The 16,174-nt window shown below is 30.5% G+C and overlaps 1 protein-coding gene across 2 annotated transcripts in view; it reads left to right on the plus strand.

Annotated features, from left to right (window-relative positions):
• Positions 1-2,880, plus strand: part of LOC145245746 (UV-stimulated scaffold protein A-like) — a 42,961-nt gene extending 40,081 nt beyond the window's left edge. For both annotated transcript variants that reach the window (XM_080107346.1, XM_080107345.1), the window contains exons 15-16: positions 1,004-1,199; positions 2,749-2,880. In XM_080107346.1, the coding sequence (XP_079963472.1) occupies positions 1,004-1,199; positions 2,749-2,848 (296 nt within the window). In that variant the 3' untranslated portion in view covers positions 2,849-2,880. The remainder of the gene's footprint in view (positions 1-1,003; positions 1,200-2,748) is intronic.
• The last annotated feature ends 13,294 nt before the right edge of the window (positions 2,881-16,174 follow it).

A 16,174-nucleotide genomic window follows, 5' to 3' on the forward strand; every position in this document is an offset into this window, starting at 1 on the left:
GTCCATTTAGGTGATGAGGATGGTGGTACTGAGCCAGGGAGTGATGAAGATGAACCGGTGCCGATGCAGAGACCGCAAAGAGAACGCAATGCGCCGATCTGGACACGGGATTATGAGATGTGAATGATTTTTAATGATCATGGGGGCGTGTAGTAAAAAAAAAGGAAAAAATCGTGCAAACCTTTTACCACTTGCAACGCCCGCTTCAGAGAGTGAAAGAAGAAGAAGAGATGGCCACTGCGTCTATTTATAGACTAGAGATCATGGGAAGAGTATGCAAATAACTTTGGACGGTTTTGTCCTATAAAAAGCCTGTATTTGGGAGAGAGGGTGTCTTTTTTGTTTGGCAGAAGCAATTGCTGTCAGAAGTGCATTGGACTGCAGGATTGAAGAGTGAAGATTGAGTTGTGGGGTCATTGTATTTAACCACACATTCACAGGCAACATGAACTGGAACAAATACATTGAAGACATTGCAAAATCTTATGCATCTCTTTTGGTCATTTTACTTAAAAAGATTTTCTACTTATCACAAATGCATAAAATAAATGGAAATGTATGAATTGCATAAAACCTGTTTTAAAAAATTTTTTTTTAACATATTTTTAGAATTCATTTTTTTAATATATATTTTGAACACACTTTTGGAACATATTTTTGTAACATATTTTGAACACATTTTTGGAATTCATTTTTTTAAACATATATTTTGAACATATTTTTGGAACATATTTTTTTAACATATATTTTTAACACAATTTTTGGAACATATTTTTTTAGCATATATTTTGAACACATTTTTGGAATGCATTTTTTTAACATATATTTTTAACACATTTTTGGAATTCATTTTTTTAACATATATTTTTAACACATTTTTGAAACATTTTTTCAATGCATATTTTGAACACACTTTTGGAACAAGGAGATAAATTTCAATCATTTTTTTTTCTCTTGTTGTTCTGGTGTTACTGACCTGATTGCAAACCACTTATCATTTCAGGCTGGCAAGACAAGGAACTGCAGAAAGACATTGAAGCTGCCCTTGGTGTTGACCTTGGCTCAGACAGGGACCTGTGTGTTGAAAAGAGCAAAAAAGGAAAAGGAAAGAGGAAAAAGAAAAAAGAAGTGACCCTGACTGACATAAAAGCTCCCAAAAATGCAGTTCATGATCGGCTACATAAAAAATTGTTCAATGCGTAAGTTGATTAATGAAACTTGTTGCTTAAAACTTCTGTGCACCATTTATATCATCTGTATTTTGAGTATGTGTGTATGTATCTGAGGTGGTGCTCTGTTTCTCTCTCTCTCTCTCTCTCTCTCTCTCTCTATATATATATATATATATATATATATATATATATATATATAAGAATGAAATGCATGGTATATCATAAAATGTCATCGAAACAGGATGTACGAAAAAAGACAAAAGCAAAAACAAATCAAACACAAGGAAAAATCGTTTTTGATTATTTTTTGTCTTTCTTCACACACACACACACACACACACACACACACACACACACACACACACACACACACACACATATAATTTTCATAATGTGAGAAATGATATAATTATGTCCACAGTCAAACAATGTCGCAACTCACATGAACCATGAAAGCCAACAAACCAAGACTCAAGTTTTTCCCTTATTTGATATGTTCAGCTAATGTGTTTAAGTGACGCAAAACTTGAGCCTTGGACTTCTGGTTATTTGGCTTTCATAGCTCATATGAGCTGCAACATTGTTTGACTGTAGAATTTTATATATATATATATATATATATTTGTAGTCATCGACATACAGTCCTGTTTCGTTGTATCACAACTCATCAGTGCCGCTTGACTAGCATCTCTCCCAAGCCAAGGATTGAACCTAGAACTGTCGTGTTGACAGTCCGCGGTTCTCCCACTCGACCATGGAATTGACGCCCATAAATAACTCGTTTATATATATATATATATATATATATATATATATATATATATATATATATATATATATAATGGTTAAATACAGACCAAAAAGCATAATGAGTTTAAAAAATAAAAAATGAAAATAAAGGTTAGCTAACCAGGTTTCGTTCCTCACTTATCAAAGCTAAATCAAGGAAAATATGATTTAAAACAAACAAAAAAAGGTCATGAATATAGCAGGGGTAGGAAAAAAAAACAAAAAGAAATTGAAAGATGGAAGGTTCTACTTATAGACACTTGTAGTAGGAACTGACCAATCCAATGGAGACACGTTTTGCTAGCAACCAATCAGAAACCAGAATTGCTCCATAAAAATATTGAATCTTTTAACACTTTTGCTCTTTGCTTGCAAAATTTTAAAGTCTGAGACTTATACAGAACAGCTACGCACCAAAAACTCTTCACCTCTAGGACTCTGTACAAAATAGCTACCCATCAGAAACTCTTCTGAAATTAAACATGGCTTCCAATTCAAGAGTTGTAATGTCTATAAATTCTCATTAATTGTTTAAAAATTATTTTCTTTAAAAAATTAAAACTACTCGACCAGTTTATGTAATTTTTGGAATATGATATCTTTTGTTTCATCATGAAAAGGCTCATCATACAGATTTTTCTTAATTTTTGTTTTTTAATATAAGGGCAATTCTGGACATGAACCAAATTTTCGAATCAAATTCTAGTTATTGTTGTTTATGTGATGTACATAATCAAAGAACCTGTTCAACTTCTTGAACGATTTTCTTTTTTTTTTTTTTTTTCAGATCTACAATGAAAAGAGTGAATTCTGTTTTAGATGCGATGGATGCCAAGAAAAGCAAGGACAAGTTTGGCAATCAGTTTAACTATGCTCACTTAAATTAAGTATCAAATTGTGTTCCGACAAAAACTAAAAATTCTGCATCATTTGCAAAAGATAATTTTACATGATGCATTATTAACTTATGAAATACATTATCAACTTATGAAATACATTATCGACTTATGAAATGCATTATTGACTTATGATATACATTATCGACTTATGATATACATTATCGACTTATGAAATGCATTATCAACTTATGAAATACATTATCGACTTATGAAATACATTATCAACTTATGAAATACATTATCAACTTATGAAATACATTATCGACTTATGAAATGCATTATCAACTTATGAAATACATTATCAACTTATGAAATACATTATCGACTTATGAAATGCATTATCAACTTATGAAATGCATTATCAACTTATGAAATACATTATTAACTTATGAAATGTATTATCGACTTATGAAATGCATTATCAACTTATGAAATGCATTATCAACTTATGAAATGCATTATCAACTTATGAAATACATTATTAACTTATGAAATGCATTATCAACTTATGAAATGCATTATAAACTTATGAAATACATTATCAACTTATGAAATACATTATTAACTTATGAAATGTATTATCGACTTATGAAATGCATTATAAACTTATGAAATGTATTATCAACTTATGAAATACATTATCAACTTATGAAATACATTATTAACTTATGAAATGTATTATCGACTTATGAAATGCATTATCAACTTATGAAATGCATTATCAACTTATGAAATGCATTATCAACTTATGAAATACATTATCAACTTATGAAATACATTATCGACTTATGAAATGCATTATTAACTTATGAAATACATTATCGACTTATGAAATACATTATCAACTTATGAAATACATTATCGACTTATGAAATACATTATCAACTTATGAAATGTATTATCAACTTATGAAATACATTATCGACTTATGAAATGCATTATCAACTTATGAAATACATTATCAACTTATGAAATGCATTATCAACTTATGAAATACATTATCAACTTATGAAATACATTATTAACTTATGAAATGTATTATCGACTTTTGAAATGCATTATCAACTTATGAAATGCATTATCAACTTATGAAATACATTATCAACTTATGAAATACATTATCGACTTATGAAATGCATTATCAACTTATGAAATACATTATCGACTTATGAAATACATTATCAACTTATGAAATACATTATCGACTTATGAAATACATTATCAACTTATGAAATGTATTATCAACTTATGAAATACATTATCGACTTATGAAATGCATTATCAACTTATGAAATACATTATCAACTTATGAAATGCATTATCAACTTATGAAATACATTATCAACTTATGAAATACATTATCAACTTATGAAATACATTATCAACTTATGAAATGTATTATCGACTTATGAAATACATTATCAACTTATGAAATACATTATCAACTTATGAAATACATTATCAACTTATGAAATGTATTATCGACTTATGAAATACATTATCAACTTATGAAATGCATTATCAACTTATGAAATACATTATCAACTTATGAAATACATTATCGACTTATGAAATGTATTATCGACTTATGAAATACATTATCGACTTATGAAATACATTATCACCTTATGAAATGTATTATCGACTTATGAAATACATTATCAACTTATGAAATGCATTATCAACTTATGAAATACATTATCGACTTATGAAATACATTATTAACTTATGAAATGTATTATCGACTTATGAAATACATTATCGACTTATGAAATACATTATCACCTTATGAAATGTATTATCAACTTATGAAATACATTATCAACTTATGAAATGCATTAGCATCTTATGAAATACATTATCGACTTATGAAATACATTATTAACTTATGAAATGTATTATCGACTTATGAAATACATTATCGACTTATGAAATACATTATCAACTTATGAAATGCATTATCGACTTATGAAATACATTATCAACTTATGAAATACATTATCAACTTATGAAATGTATTATCAACTTTTGAAATACATTATCAACTTATGAAATGTATTATCAACTTTTGAAATACATTATCAACTTATGAAATGTATTATCAACTTTTGAAATACATTATCAACTTATGAAATGTATTATCAACTTTTGAAATACATTATCAACTTATGAAATGCATTATCAACTTATGAAATGCATTATCAACTTATGAAATACATTATCAACTTATGAAATACATTATCGACTTATGAAATGCATTATCAACTTATGAAATACATTATCGACTTATGAAATACATTATCAACTTATGAAATACATTATCGACTTATGAAATACATTATCAACTTATGAAATGTATTATCGACTTATGAAATACATTATCGACTTATGAAATGCATTATCAACTTATGAAATACATTATCAACTTATGAAATGCATTATCAACTTATGAAATACATTATCAACTTATGAAATACATTATTAACTTATGAAATGTATTATCGACTTATGAAATGCATTATCAACTTATGAAATGCATTATCAACTTATGAAATACATTATCAACTTATGAAATACATTATCGACTTATGAAATGCATTATCAACTTATGAAATACATTATCGACTTATGAAATACATTATCAACTTATGAAATACATTATCGACTTATGAAATACATTATCAACTTATGAAATGTATTATCAACTTATGAAATACATTATCGACTTATGAAATGCATTATCAACTTATGAAATACATTATCAACTTATGAAATACATTATCAACTTATGAAATACATTATCAACTTATGAAATACATTATCAACTTATGAAATGTATTATCGACTTATGAAATACATTATCAACTTATGAAATACATTATCAACTTATGAAATACATTATCAACTTATGAAATGTATTATCGACTTATGAAATACATTATCAACTTATGAAATGCATTATCAACTTATGAAATACATTATCAACTTATGAAATACATTATCGACTTATGAAATGTATTATCGACTTATGAAATACATTATCGACTTATGAAATACATTATCACCTTATGAAATGTATTATCGACTTATGAAATACATTATCAACTTATGAAATGCATTATCAACTTATGAAATACATTATCGACTTATGAAATACATTATTAACTTATGAAATGTATTATCGACTTATGAAATACATTATCGACTTATGAAATACATTATCACCTTATGAAATGTATTATCAACTTATGAAATACATTATCAACTTATGAAATGCATTATCATCTTATGAAATACATTATCGACTTATGAAATACATTATTAACTTATGAAATGTATTATCGACTTATGAAATACATTATCGACTTATGAAATACATTATCAACTTATGAAATACATTATCAACTTATGAAATACATTATCAACTTATGAAATACATTATCAACTTATGAAATGTATTATCAACTTTTGAAATACATTATCAACTTATGAAATGTATTATCAACTTTTGAAATACATTATCAACTTATGAAATGTATTATCAACTTTTGAAATACATTATCAACTTATGAAATGTATTATCAACTTTTGAAATACATTATTGACTTATGAAATACATTATCAACTTATGAAATGCATTATCAACTTATGAAATACAGAAAAATTTGATCTCTTGTAATATTTTCACAAGCAAAATCGATAAAAAAAAATATCGCTATTGCAATAAGGAAGTGCCTGTATTACATATTACGTGTCATGTTGAAATTAGCAAAAATTACAAAAATTCTGAAAAAATGATGCTAGAACTATTTTTACCCCCTGGATATTAGCGCTCCTCCATTTCCAATTTGTAAAAATCATAAATTTCAATTACCTCCCCTGTATTTAAAAAAAAGTCTTCAACATTAATCAATCTGCTAAAACTATAATTAAAAAATTATTTTTATACATTCACATGTCATGTTGAAATTAGCAAAAATTATAAAAATTACAAAAATCATGAAGTAAAAGATCTGTTGGAATTTTTACAAAAATCATGGATGTTACCAGTCCACTATTTGGAATCATAAATTGCAATTACCTCCCTTGGATTTAAAAATATCTCCGACAATTAACCAATGCGATAAAGTTAAAAAATTCGAAAAAGTTTATTTTTCTTTAGTAATTATTTTTATACTTTATTATTTTTTGTCATTTTTGGAATTTTTACTAATGTTGACATGACACATAAGTATGTAATAGTTTTTTTGTTTTTTTTACTTCAAACACATTTATTTGAAATCTCATTAAACTGGACAAGCACCCTAAACTGATTTGGTTGCAAAAGAACATTCGAAAAATTGTGAAAAAAAATCAAAAGAGAAGAAATCACATAAAACAGTAATAAATGATAATATATACGCATTAAATTGGGATACAAAAACTGTCGTTTGGAAAAAAACTAATTGTATTTATGGCCGAAGTAAAAAAACCAACATATCATGAAAATGAATCCTCTAATACATTGGTACTTATGGCTTAACCAGCTTGTTAAAATCTTGTAAGGAGGAAGGACCCGGATGTACTCATATACATTACATCACGATGTTTGCACAAAACTATTCTAGGCTTAATAAAGGCAAGAAATTCATTGTCTCAAAAGATTAAGGGAAGTAATTTTTTTTGTTACAACTTACTGCTCTTTGTTAGTAGTTACCTCCCTTGAACAGGTACTCTCTAGTCTATAGATCTAGAGATAACTATTTAGCAATCTGTTTGCCCCAAATTATTCTAAGCTGATTAAAGCTATATCGAATCAGGGCAGTCTACCTTGCCACATATTTAAAAACCACGCTCTTCGGTGGCCACCAAAATCATAGTCTTCCGGGCAGTAGTCCTATCCACCCTTTTATAAACTTGCAGAACATGGATCCTATATAGAAGCAAGGTAAAAATGCTAGATTGCTTCTAGCAACTGAAGACAAATCTTCAATATCTTTTGAAAAAGTTACACCACCAACACAGATGTGCTGGACAGAGGCTCAGTGAGCAACACCAACACCACCATCATCCACCACAGTCTATGCTGGGCAGCCACATCCACAGGATGGATTCTCCAGACTTCCCAAGAAAATCCTTTATGGTGAGCTGATCATTAGGACCAGACCATGAGGATTACCTAAAATGCACTACAAGGACCAATTAAAGCACATTTTTAAACTTACCAGCATCAGCTCCTCCTCATGGGAAAAAATTGCTAGGAACCGAACAATGTAGAGGATATTAATATGTGATGGCACGATGGACTTCTAGGAAAAGAGGAGGGAGAATGAAGAGGCAAGGCAGCAAAAGAGAAGAGAGTGCTGTGAACGACTTTGTTCTCCTCCTACTCTCCCTTGTGAACACTGTCTGCGGTTATTCCACTACTGATCAATCATGTCAAATGTACACATCAACCGCAAAGACAAGATTCATGACAGAACCTGACACAAGTAGGAGCCGTCACCACTGCCAAAAGCTATATCACTTTTCAATTCAGTATATTGGCAAAAGATTAGCATCGAACAAGAACCATGTAAAAGCGAACTATGAAAGAGGGGAGTGAGTTATATACAGGGTGATCATGCATAATCATGTTGACACATCGGTTCGCATGAGATCGCGAAAGTTAAGTAATGTCGAGCTTGGTTAATACTAAATGGGTGATTGTTTGGGGATACCAGGTGCTGTATGTGCTCTCCGCTTATCTCAGCATTGTTTCCAGTCATTCTGAACTTTTTCTTGCCACTGGATTCAAGCAGTGCCGATTCAGGAGATGGGTTGCTTGAGCTTGCACAACTCTAGCTTCACAATTACACGCGTCGAGGGTATTGATTGTCGTTCAAAGTTGGACAAAAGTGATAAGATCATACCAAATATCATGCTTCATAATGCATCCGGCATCATCTGCGAATTGTTTTAACGTCTATTATATGTTCACGACTTCTGGCAGCTTGTTTCATTTAAAATCATCTCAAATACATCTCGGCATTACCAGGAATCCCTCTCTGCAGAGCTAGTGTGTATTTGGAATTAAAGAACATGATTTTTGGTTCTCCATGCTCTTTTCTCCAAAATTATTTGACATTTTTGAAACATTAAAATAAAAAAAAACGACAAAAGAAAGTTTGAGACAAACTATTGATTTAAAAAAAAAAAATAGTAAATGTACGAGACGGAGAAAGAGTCGATGGCGTTAGGATACGAGGTTACACATAAAAACTGAAAAATATTAACTTCTCAGATTTTTTAAAGAAGTAAACATTTGTAAAGTGCTACATTTCTGATGGCTCATCATTTATTAAGCCAGGAGTCGACCAAGGAAAAATCTATTCAGCTCTGTAGAAAACTGTTAAACTTATTTAGATTTGAACTTTTTTTGTATTTATTTATAATGATATTTATTTATAAAAATAAATTATTTATTTAAAAAAAAAAATCCTGCATTGTTTTATCTGTTTTTTTGTTTTAATTTTTTTTACCAGATTTTTAAATATCTCATTACACTGATGCTTCTACTGTAGTAATTTGTACATGCATGCCAGCACACCTCACTATGACTATTAAATATTAAAATAACAGTTTCTCCTTCAAGATTGGAAGAAATCAGTGATCTTCAGCTATACCAGGGTTCGTACAGACTTGAAAAGTCATTGAATTTTTACTTTTGGCTTAAAAAGGCCTTATTTCTATTATAACCTTGAAAAATCCTTGAAAATATGGAAAATGTCTTGAAAATTATATTCTGTCCAGTAAAAATATGTATTGAAATATTACAAATAAAATTGAATTATTTTTTAAGTATTAATAAAAATAACACTGAAATATTTTTTTAAATATTGAAAATAAAATTGAAATACCATCATACCTCGATTGTCGAATATTTCGGTGATCGAACAACTCGGTGTTCAAACCAAAAGTTGGAGATTTTTTTGCCTTGGTAGTTGAATGAAATTTTGGAGTTTGAACCGCCACCTTTGCTTCGAATGTAAACAAGCAGCAGTGTTCCTCAAAGAAACGTATTTCATACTGGTCAGGATACTTGTGAAGTGTAGTGTAACTAACCAACCCCATTCCAACGACGTCGCCACGCGCAAGTCTGAACTTTGTGATGAGAGTTATATTTAGAACAGCATCATCACAACCTCTTTGACAGTCTAGATGGCGTCTGAGTTATTTTGAGCACATCAGTGTGGCACCAGAATCACACAATTAGATTGGTCAACCCCTTTTTTGCATGGAACGACAAAGAACCTTGGGGTGTCCAAAAATAAAAAAGAAAGGTCAGCAGACTTCAATATGATGAACAAAGTGGGCGTATATTCAGATGACAGTAATTAATTGCGTGAAAAAAAAACTTTGCTTCTAAAGTCTTTACATGAAGCTAAATTGATTATTTGAACAACAAAGAAGAAATGGACATTCTTTTACCATTAAATTTATAAAATCCTCCAAACTTACAGATAAAAAGGGACTTTTAAACTTTGGAACCAATTAATTCTATTTCAGTTAATTTAAAGCAGAAATATCGTTTCGGTTGTCAAACATTTCGGTGTTCAAACAAACATCTGGAAGGAATTATGGTCGAGTACCGAGATACTAATTTTCTGAAATTGGATACATGAGTTACGTCCCTTGGGTAGTTTTGTTATAAAAATTCAAATCTCGGTCTATTTTTGTTCTCATTTATAATTTAATTTCTTTTTTGGTTGGGGGCACAAGTGGGGGAAGAGTAATGGTGCCCACCATAAATGAAATTACCTCCTTCCCCCTCTAAAAAAATACTTTCCTTGTGTGGTCAGGCCTTTCCAATGCCCCCCCCCCCAAAAAAAAAGCTGTAAAGAAAGTTAATATTTGAGATGAAATAAAAAAGCATTTAGAACTACTTAAAAAAAAAAGCACAAAAAATGATTCAGGTAGGTTGCAGAGTAACTTTTATTGGCTATGGTAACATTTATTTGTTGTATATTTGATTTTTTTACCACTTTTTTGAATTGCTATAGATTATAAAGCAAACTGTTTTGAAAACTAGAATTTTGTCTGGAGAAGACCTTGAAAAACTTTGAAAAGTCTTAAAAAGGTCCTTGAAAATCTGTATGAACTCTGTATACTGTAAGATCTCAAAAATGAAAAAAATCCAACAACAATTGTTTGTATTAACTCTGAGGAAGGCTCATGAAGCTGAAAATTTGTTAAAAAAAAAAATTAATTTATTTGAAAAATCCTGCATTGTGTTATTTGGTTTCTTCATGGATTTTCAAATGTATAAATTTTTTTTTTTTTATTTATTATTGAGCATTTATTCTTGGACACAATTTTATCATCGTTTTTGTTACTCACCAGGAGTTTTCACACAAGCCATCATCAAAGGTTTCTCCCTACTAACAACTCGTGGTGTTCCTTGAAGTCTAGGTAGCAACAAGTCTCCCCAGATTTCCAGTACCGCCCTCCTTGTCTATAGATTCATTGATCTTGTATAATATCACAGTCAGCACATCAGCTGTAGATCTTGCAGGAGGAAATCCATATTGCTTGTCACTAAGAAGATTGTTTTCACAGGTGGTTACTTTGAGTTTTATCAGTTATAGGGATGGGGGAATTCTGCTGGTAAGTGACCCTGATTACAAAATCTGGAATTTGCTGCAGAGTTCTTTGTGAAAATTTTGACTTTATCAAATGCTGAGGCGAATCACTTCTCATCCATTAATGATGGTTGGGATAGATATCTTACATCTGTTCAGGACCTTTTGATTATTCCCGAAAACTCATGAGTGCCAAACCTCTGATCAGTCACTCTATGGATTAGGTATAGGACTCTAACATTTTCTATATCACTTTTGCAGTAGTTTTTAGGGTTTAAAAGAGGCTTTGGTTTTGAAGAAAATATTTCTGTTGAAAGCAGTTGAAATAGTGGTTTTTGTGAGCAGTAGTGATAGCACATTCAGGATTATACCAAGGCTGGTTGTTCAGTGTCTATTGAAATATTTCAGAGGATCTCTCAATCTCTCAATACCAAAAGTAAACCATTCAGATATATCAGTTGTGATGCAGGATCCATTCTTTCTGAAAATGGATTGAAGGGGGATTTTAGAAAGATTATAAGCTGTCACAATCAGTTCTTGAATATTGATAAACTCTCTGATACAAATGGACATTAGATAATTTGCTGGCATTGATGCTATGTGCTTTGGACTTTTGCCGATCAACAACTTTTATAGACCTATTGCAGAGCAAGGATTTGAGGGTTGAAAGGTGATTTCAAAATATTCCATAGCTGAATAAAGTCTACAAGTATGAATAACACGTAAAAACTACAAAGAGATAATCTATTATTCGTAAGCTATAAAAATGTTTACGACAAATAATGTTTTTTCTTTTGTTATTTTACCTTTCTTCTCCATAAACAAGACATATCGCCACTAAAAAATAGGGAGATACTATGACAATGGTCAGATTTATAGGAGGGGACAACCTGAGTGCCCACAATACGTTTGTTCACATCTATCCCCTGGATCACATAATTAACTTTCGCATAACTAAATGAAATTATAATTTTTCTAATAAAAATATTTTGTGCTAGTACAGAACTATCCTCACCATCATAAAAAAAAGAAAGAAAAATCTGTATGATTTATGTACTCATGATTAGATAAAAAATATTGTACATCAAAAATCATGCAAAATTGATCAAATAATTTTGTTTTATGAAGAAAATAATTTTTAAGCGATTAATGGGAATTTTGTAGGTATTACAACGATGCCCACAGCTGATTTTAAGCTCTGTTTCTGAAGAATGTTTTAAGGAAAGGCTAACCAATGATGAATTTTTTGAGTTCTTTGAATTATTTCGAATGATCTCCTTTCTCTTTCAAACTATTTTGAAAATGATGTTGAGAAATCGTCGATAGCCATAAAATTTGATTTTTTTTTTAATATAAAATAAAAGTCCCTCAATTTACGTGGTTTTTGGTATGTAATATTTTATTTCCATCATGGGTATGTACATTATAAGATATTTTCTTTTTTTCTTTTTTTTTTTCACCAAAATGTACCTGTACAAGCATGTTTTTATTTATTTAAAAAAAATTTTTTAAATTGCAAAACAATAATTTTAACTTAAAAAATGTCATTCACGGTTTATGGCTTGAGTTATTCCAATGGTAATCAAATTCAATAGTGTGTCATTCTGCCATTGTAGCATTGTTTGGCATCAGTTGTAAACAAATACACGTATTTGACCTCCTGGAGTTTTCTGATTCATCTTGGAAGGGGGGGGGGGGACATTAACACATTCAGAGCTTCTGTTTATTGTTTCCAGGCAACTTTATATATCAGAAGAGGTGCCTGTTAAAAATCAAGTCGACAGATCGACTTTTTTAAATAAGCAAAACCAGCAATACCTACTCAATTGTAATGTCGAAAATAGTAATATATCCCAAAATTACGACAATTCATTGAGTAGAAAAATCGATTTTATCTTTTTTAAAACAACAGTAAACAAGTAAAAATATTTACAAAAATATTACGGTGGTGGGGGGGGTGTAGTCTCTTTTAAAAACATCTCCTTCAAGAACGGGCATAAAATGTGTTTTTAATCGATATTTATTCAATAATGGCCCAGTTTGCCTACCAAGCAAAAATGGACGCGTTTTCCGTGGACGAATCTTCCTAAATCATTGAATCATCATATAGGTTCGGTTTTTTAAAACAATATTTGACTAAATACAGAGATAAATAAATTTAAAGATACTATCTATCTAAACATTAAAACTATCCGTTGCATCTATTCAATAAGAAATCAAATCATATTTGGAAATTAAGCAAGAAAAGTTTCGATAATCATTAATAGTTCGAATTTTTCCTTATATTTCGTAACTTTTGGAGATATTATTATTTTTGATATGACAATTAAGTACTGCTTGCTTAAAACTAGATTTAAAAAAAAATCGATTTGTCGACTTTATCTTAAGCACCTCAGAAGAATTCACTGTTGAGTCAAAAGATTTGTTTCAGTAGAAATTGAAAAAGAAAAAAAAAAAAAAAAAAAACTAGAGATTTATTCCTGATATTCATAAACGACCTCCCTGATAAATTATCTCTGAAATAAGTATATTTACTTATGATAAAACATTTTATTATAGACATGAGGGAAGAACGCAGGATGTGCACATGTCCAAGGCAATGACATAATTTTTAGAAAACGAAATCCGCTCTGCAGTGAAATAAAACTAAATGAATGTTAACATTTAATGCTACTCAGACAAAGCTTCTTTCCTTTAACAATTATAAGAAGCTTTCTCAACCACCAATAGCCATGACTAATAACACCCTAGCTGAAAGCTCATCCTTCAAACTGTTCAGCTTAGCATTCACAAGCAGCATGAACTGGAACAAATACATTGAGGACATTGTCAAGGCTGCTGCAAAGAAGGTGGGTTCCCTCTATCAAGCTAGAAAATTACTCGCAACTAAGAGTATCCTCTACAAAGCCACTGTTCACACATGCATGGAGCATTGGTACCACATTTGGTCTGGTGGATCTACCACTGGTCCCTCCTTCTTAGACAGGATCCAAAGAAAGTGTCTTCAATCTAATAGGTATTGCACTATCAACCAAGCTCCGACCTCTCATCAAAGACTATAAATGCAAGTAACGTTACTTATAATCTCTCACTGGACTCTTATTATCATTTATTTTGTATCTGCTGTAAATAAATTTACTTTGCTTTTTATTGTATCTCGGCATACATTGTGTCTTAATTACTTGGCATAGGAGACCAAACAACAAATCTTCATCTCCTACCAAACCAGACCTATTCTTCCTAAGCGAAACTGGCATTGGACTAACTATTTCCCTAGATGAGTTCGTAATTAAAGTATATTCTAATTTAACATCCAAATCTGACTCCAAAGATCGCCATGGGCATAGAATATGTGCGTACCTGTAGCTAAGGTTTAGAGGTTAGTTGGAGAAAATGTGCTAGAAATTCAGATGTCAGTGCTATGACAGAGAATACATCACTTGTTTGGGGAAGAAAACAGAATTTTTAGGCAGTCAGAAGCGAGAGAGATCACACGCATTTTAAAAAAGAAAGAGAGGGGATCTAAGTGAATATTGTTCTAAGATTCTGCTTGCATGTCAAAAGTAAGAAAACTAAATAAGAAATACAGGGCGGTCGCTAGAAAAGCGGGAAATTTGTCAAACAACGATTTATTTTTACAAAGAATAATTTTTACAAAGTTTTTCAAAGACAAAAGTTATATTATACTCCTAGATACTAAAAATGTCGTCTGTACACTTCACTGCAGTGTCTTAACCTAGAAATCCAAGCTCAACAACAAAAGAACGAATAAAAAAATAGCAATCATGCATTTTATTCATGATCTAAGCTGATCTTCAAATTTTCCGCTTTTCTAGTGACCATCCTGTAATTTGCATGCCCCCCCCCCCTATCCCCAAGAAAAAATGCTCTGTATAAAACCTTGAAAACCCAGCAAGTCTCCATTATGTGCTCATATAAATGGCAATGTGCGAACTGGTTGTTGAAATGTTTAAAATGTTACATTTGTAGCTAAGTATGTAAAGTGCCACCACCATCTTTGTTGTCGACCATTGAACATGATCTAGACGTCCAATATCTTTTTGGAGAAAAGGACTTAAAAGCAAAAAGTTAAAAAATATAATAAGACGAATCATCAAACAACATCAACTTTTGATAAAAGTTCAAATTTATAGATGTTCAAAAATAAAGTGCAATTTTATTTTAATACAGGGAGGTAACAGTGGCCAAGTGGTTAATAAAATGGCCAAGTGGTTAATAACATGGCCTACTCCAAGTTCAAATCCAATTCCCCCACAAAAAAAATCACTTTTGCTTTGCATGATGACAACCTTCATGTGGTGCCTCCTGTAAGTACTTAATGTCTTTCTAGAAAAAAATTCTAACTTAAAAAATATCGGGGAAACCAATGCAAACAATAGAATTATTTGAATTCATACGATATGATGATTTCAACACAATAAATAAAATTTAAGATTAACAATTAATTTTTTCAAATGTTTGGGGGCGGGGGGAAGGAACAACTGAAAATTGATAAGATGTAGTCAATGATTTCCTTTTTATTTAAGTCGTAAACCAGTTCTTGAAATATAACTATAATTGAAAATAGTTCAAGTGAGATTGAGTGCTTTCTTCCCACAAGTTTATTTCTTTGTTGCACTCATTTATTTATTTCGTATTATCAATTTTGACCTATTTTCCTTGCAACGCTTTATAATTATAGGTTTCCTGTGTT

Source organism: Euprymna scolopes, chromosome 23 (genome assembly GCF_053919585.1).
Source record: "Euprymna scolopes isolate OS-2025 chromosome 23, ASM5391958v1, whole genome shotgun sequence".
Taxonomy (NCBI): Eukaryota; Metazoa; Mollusca; class Cephalopoda; order Sepiida; family Sepiolidae; genus Euprymna; species Euprymna scolopes.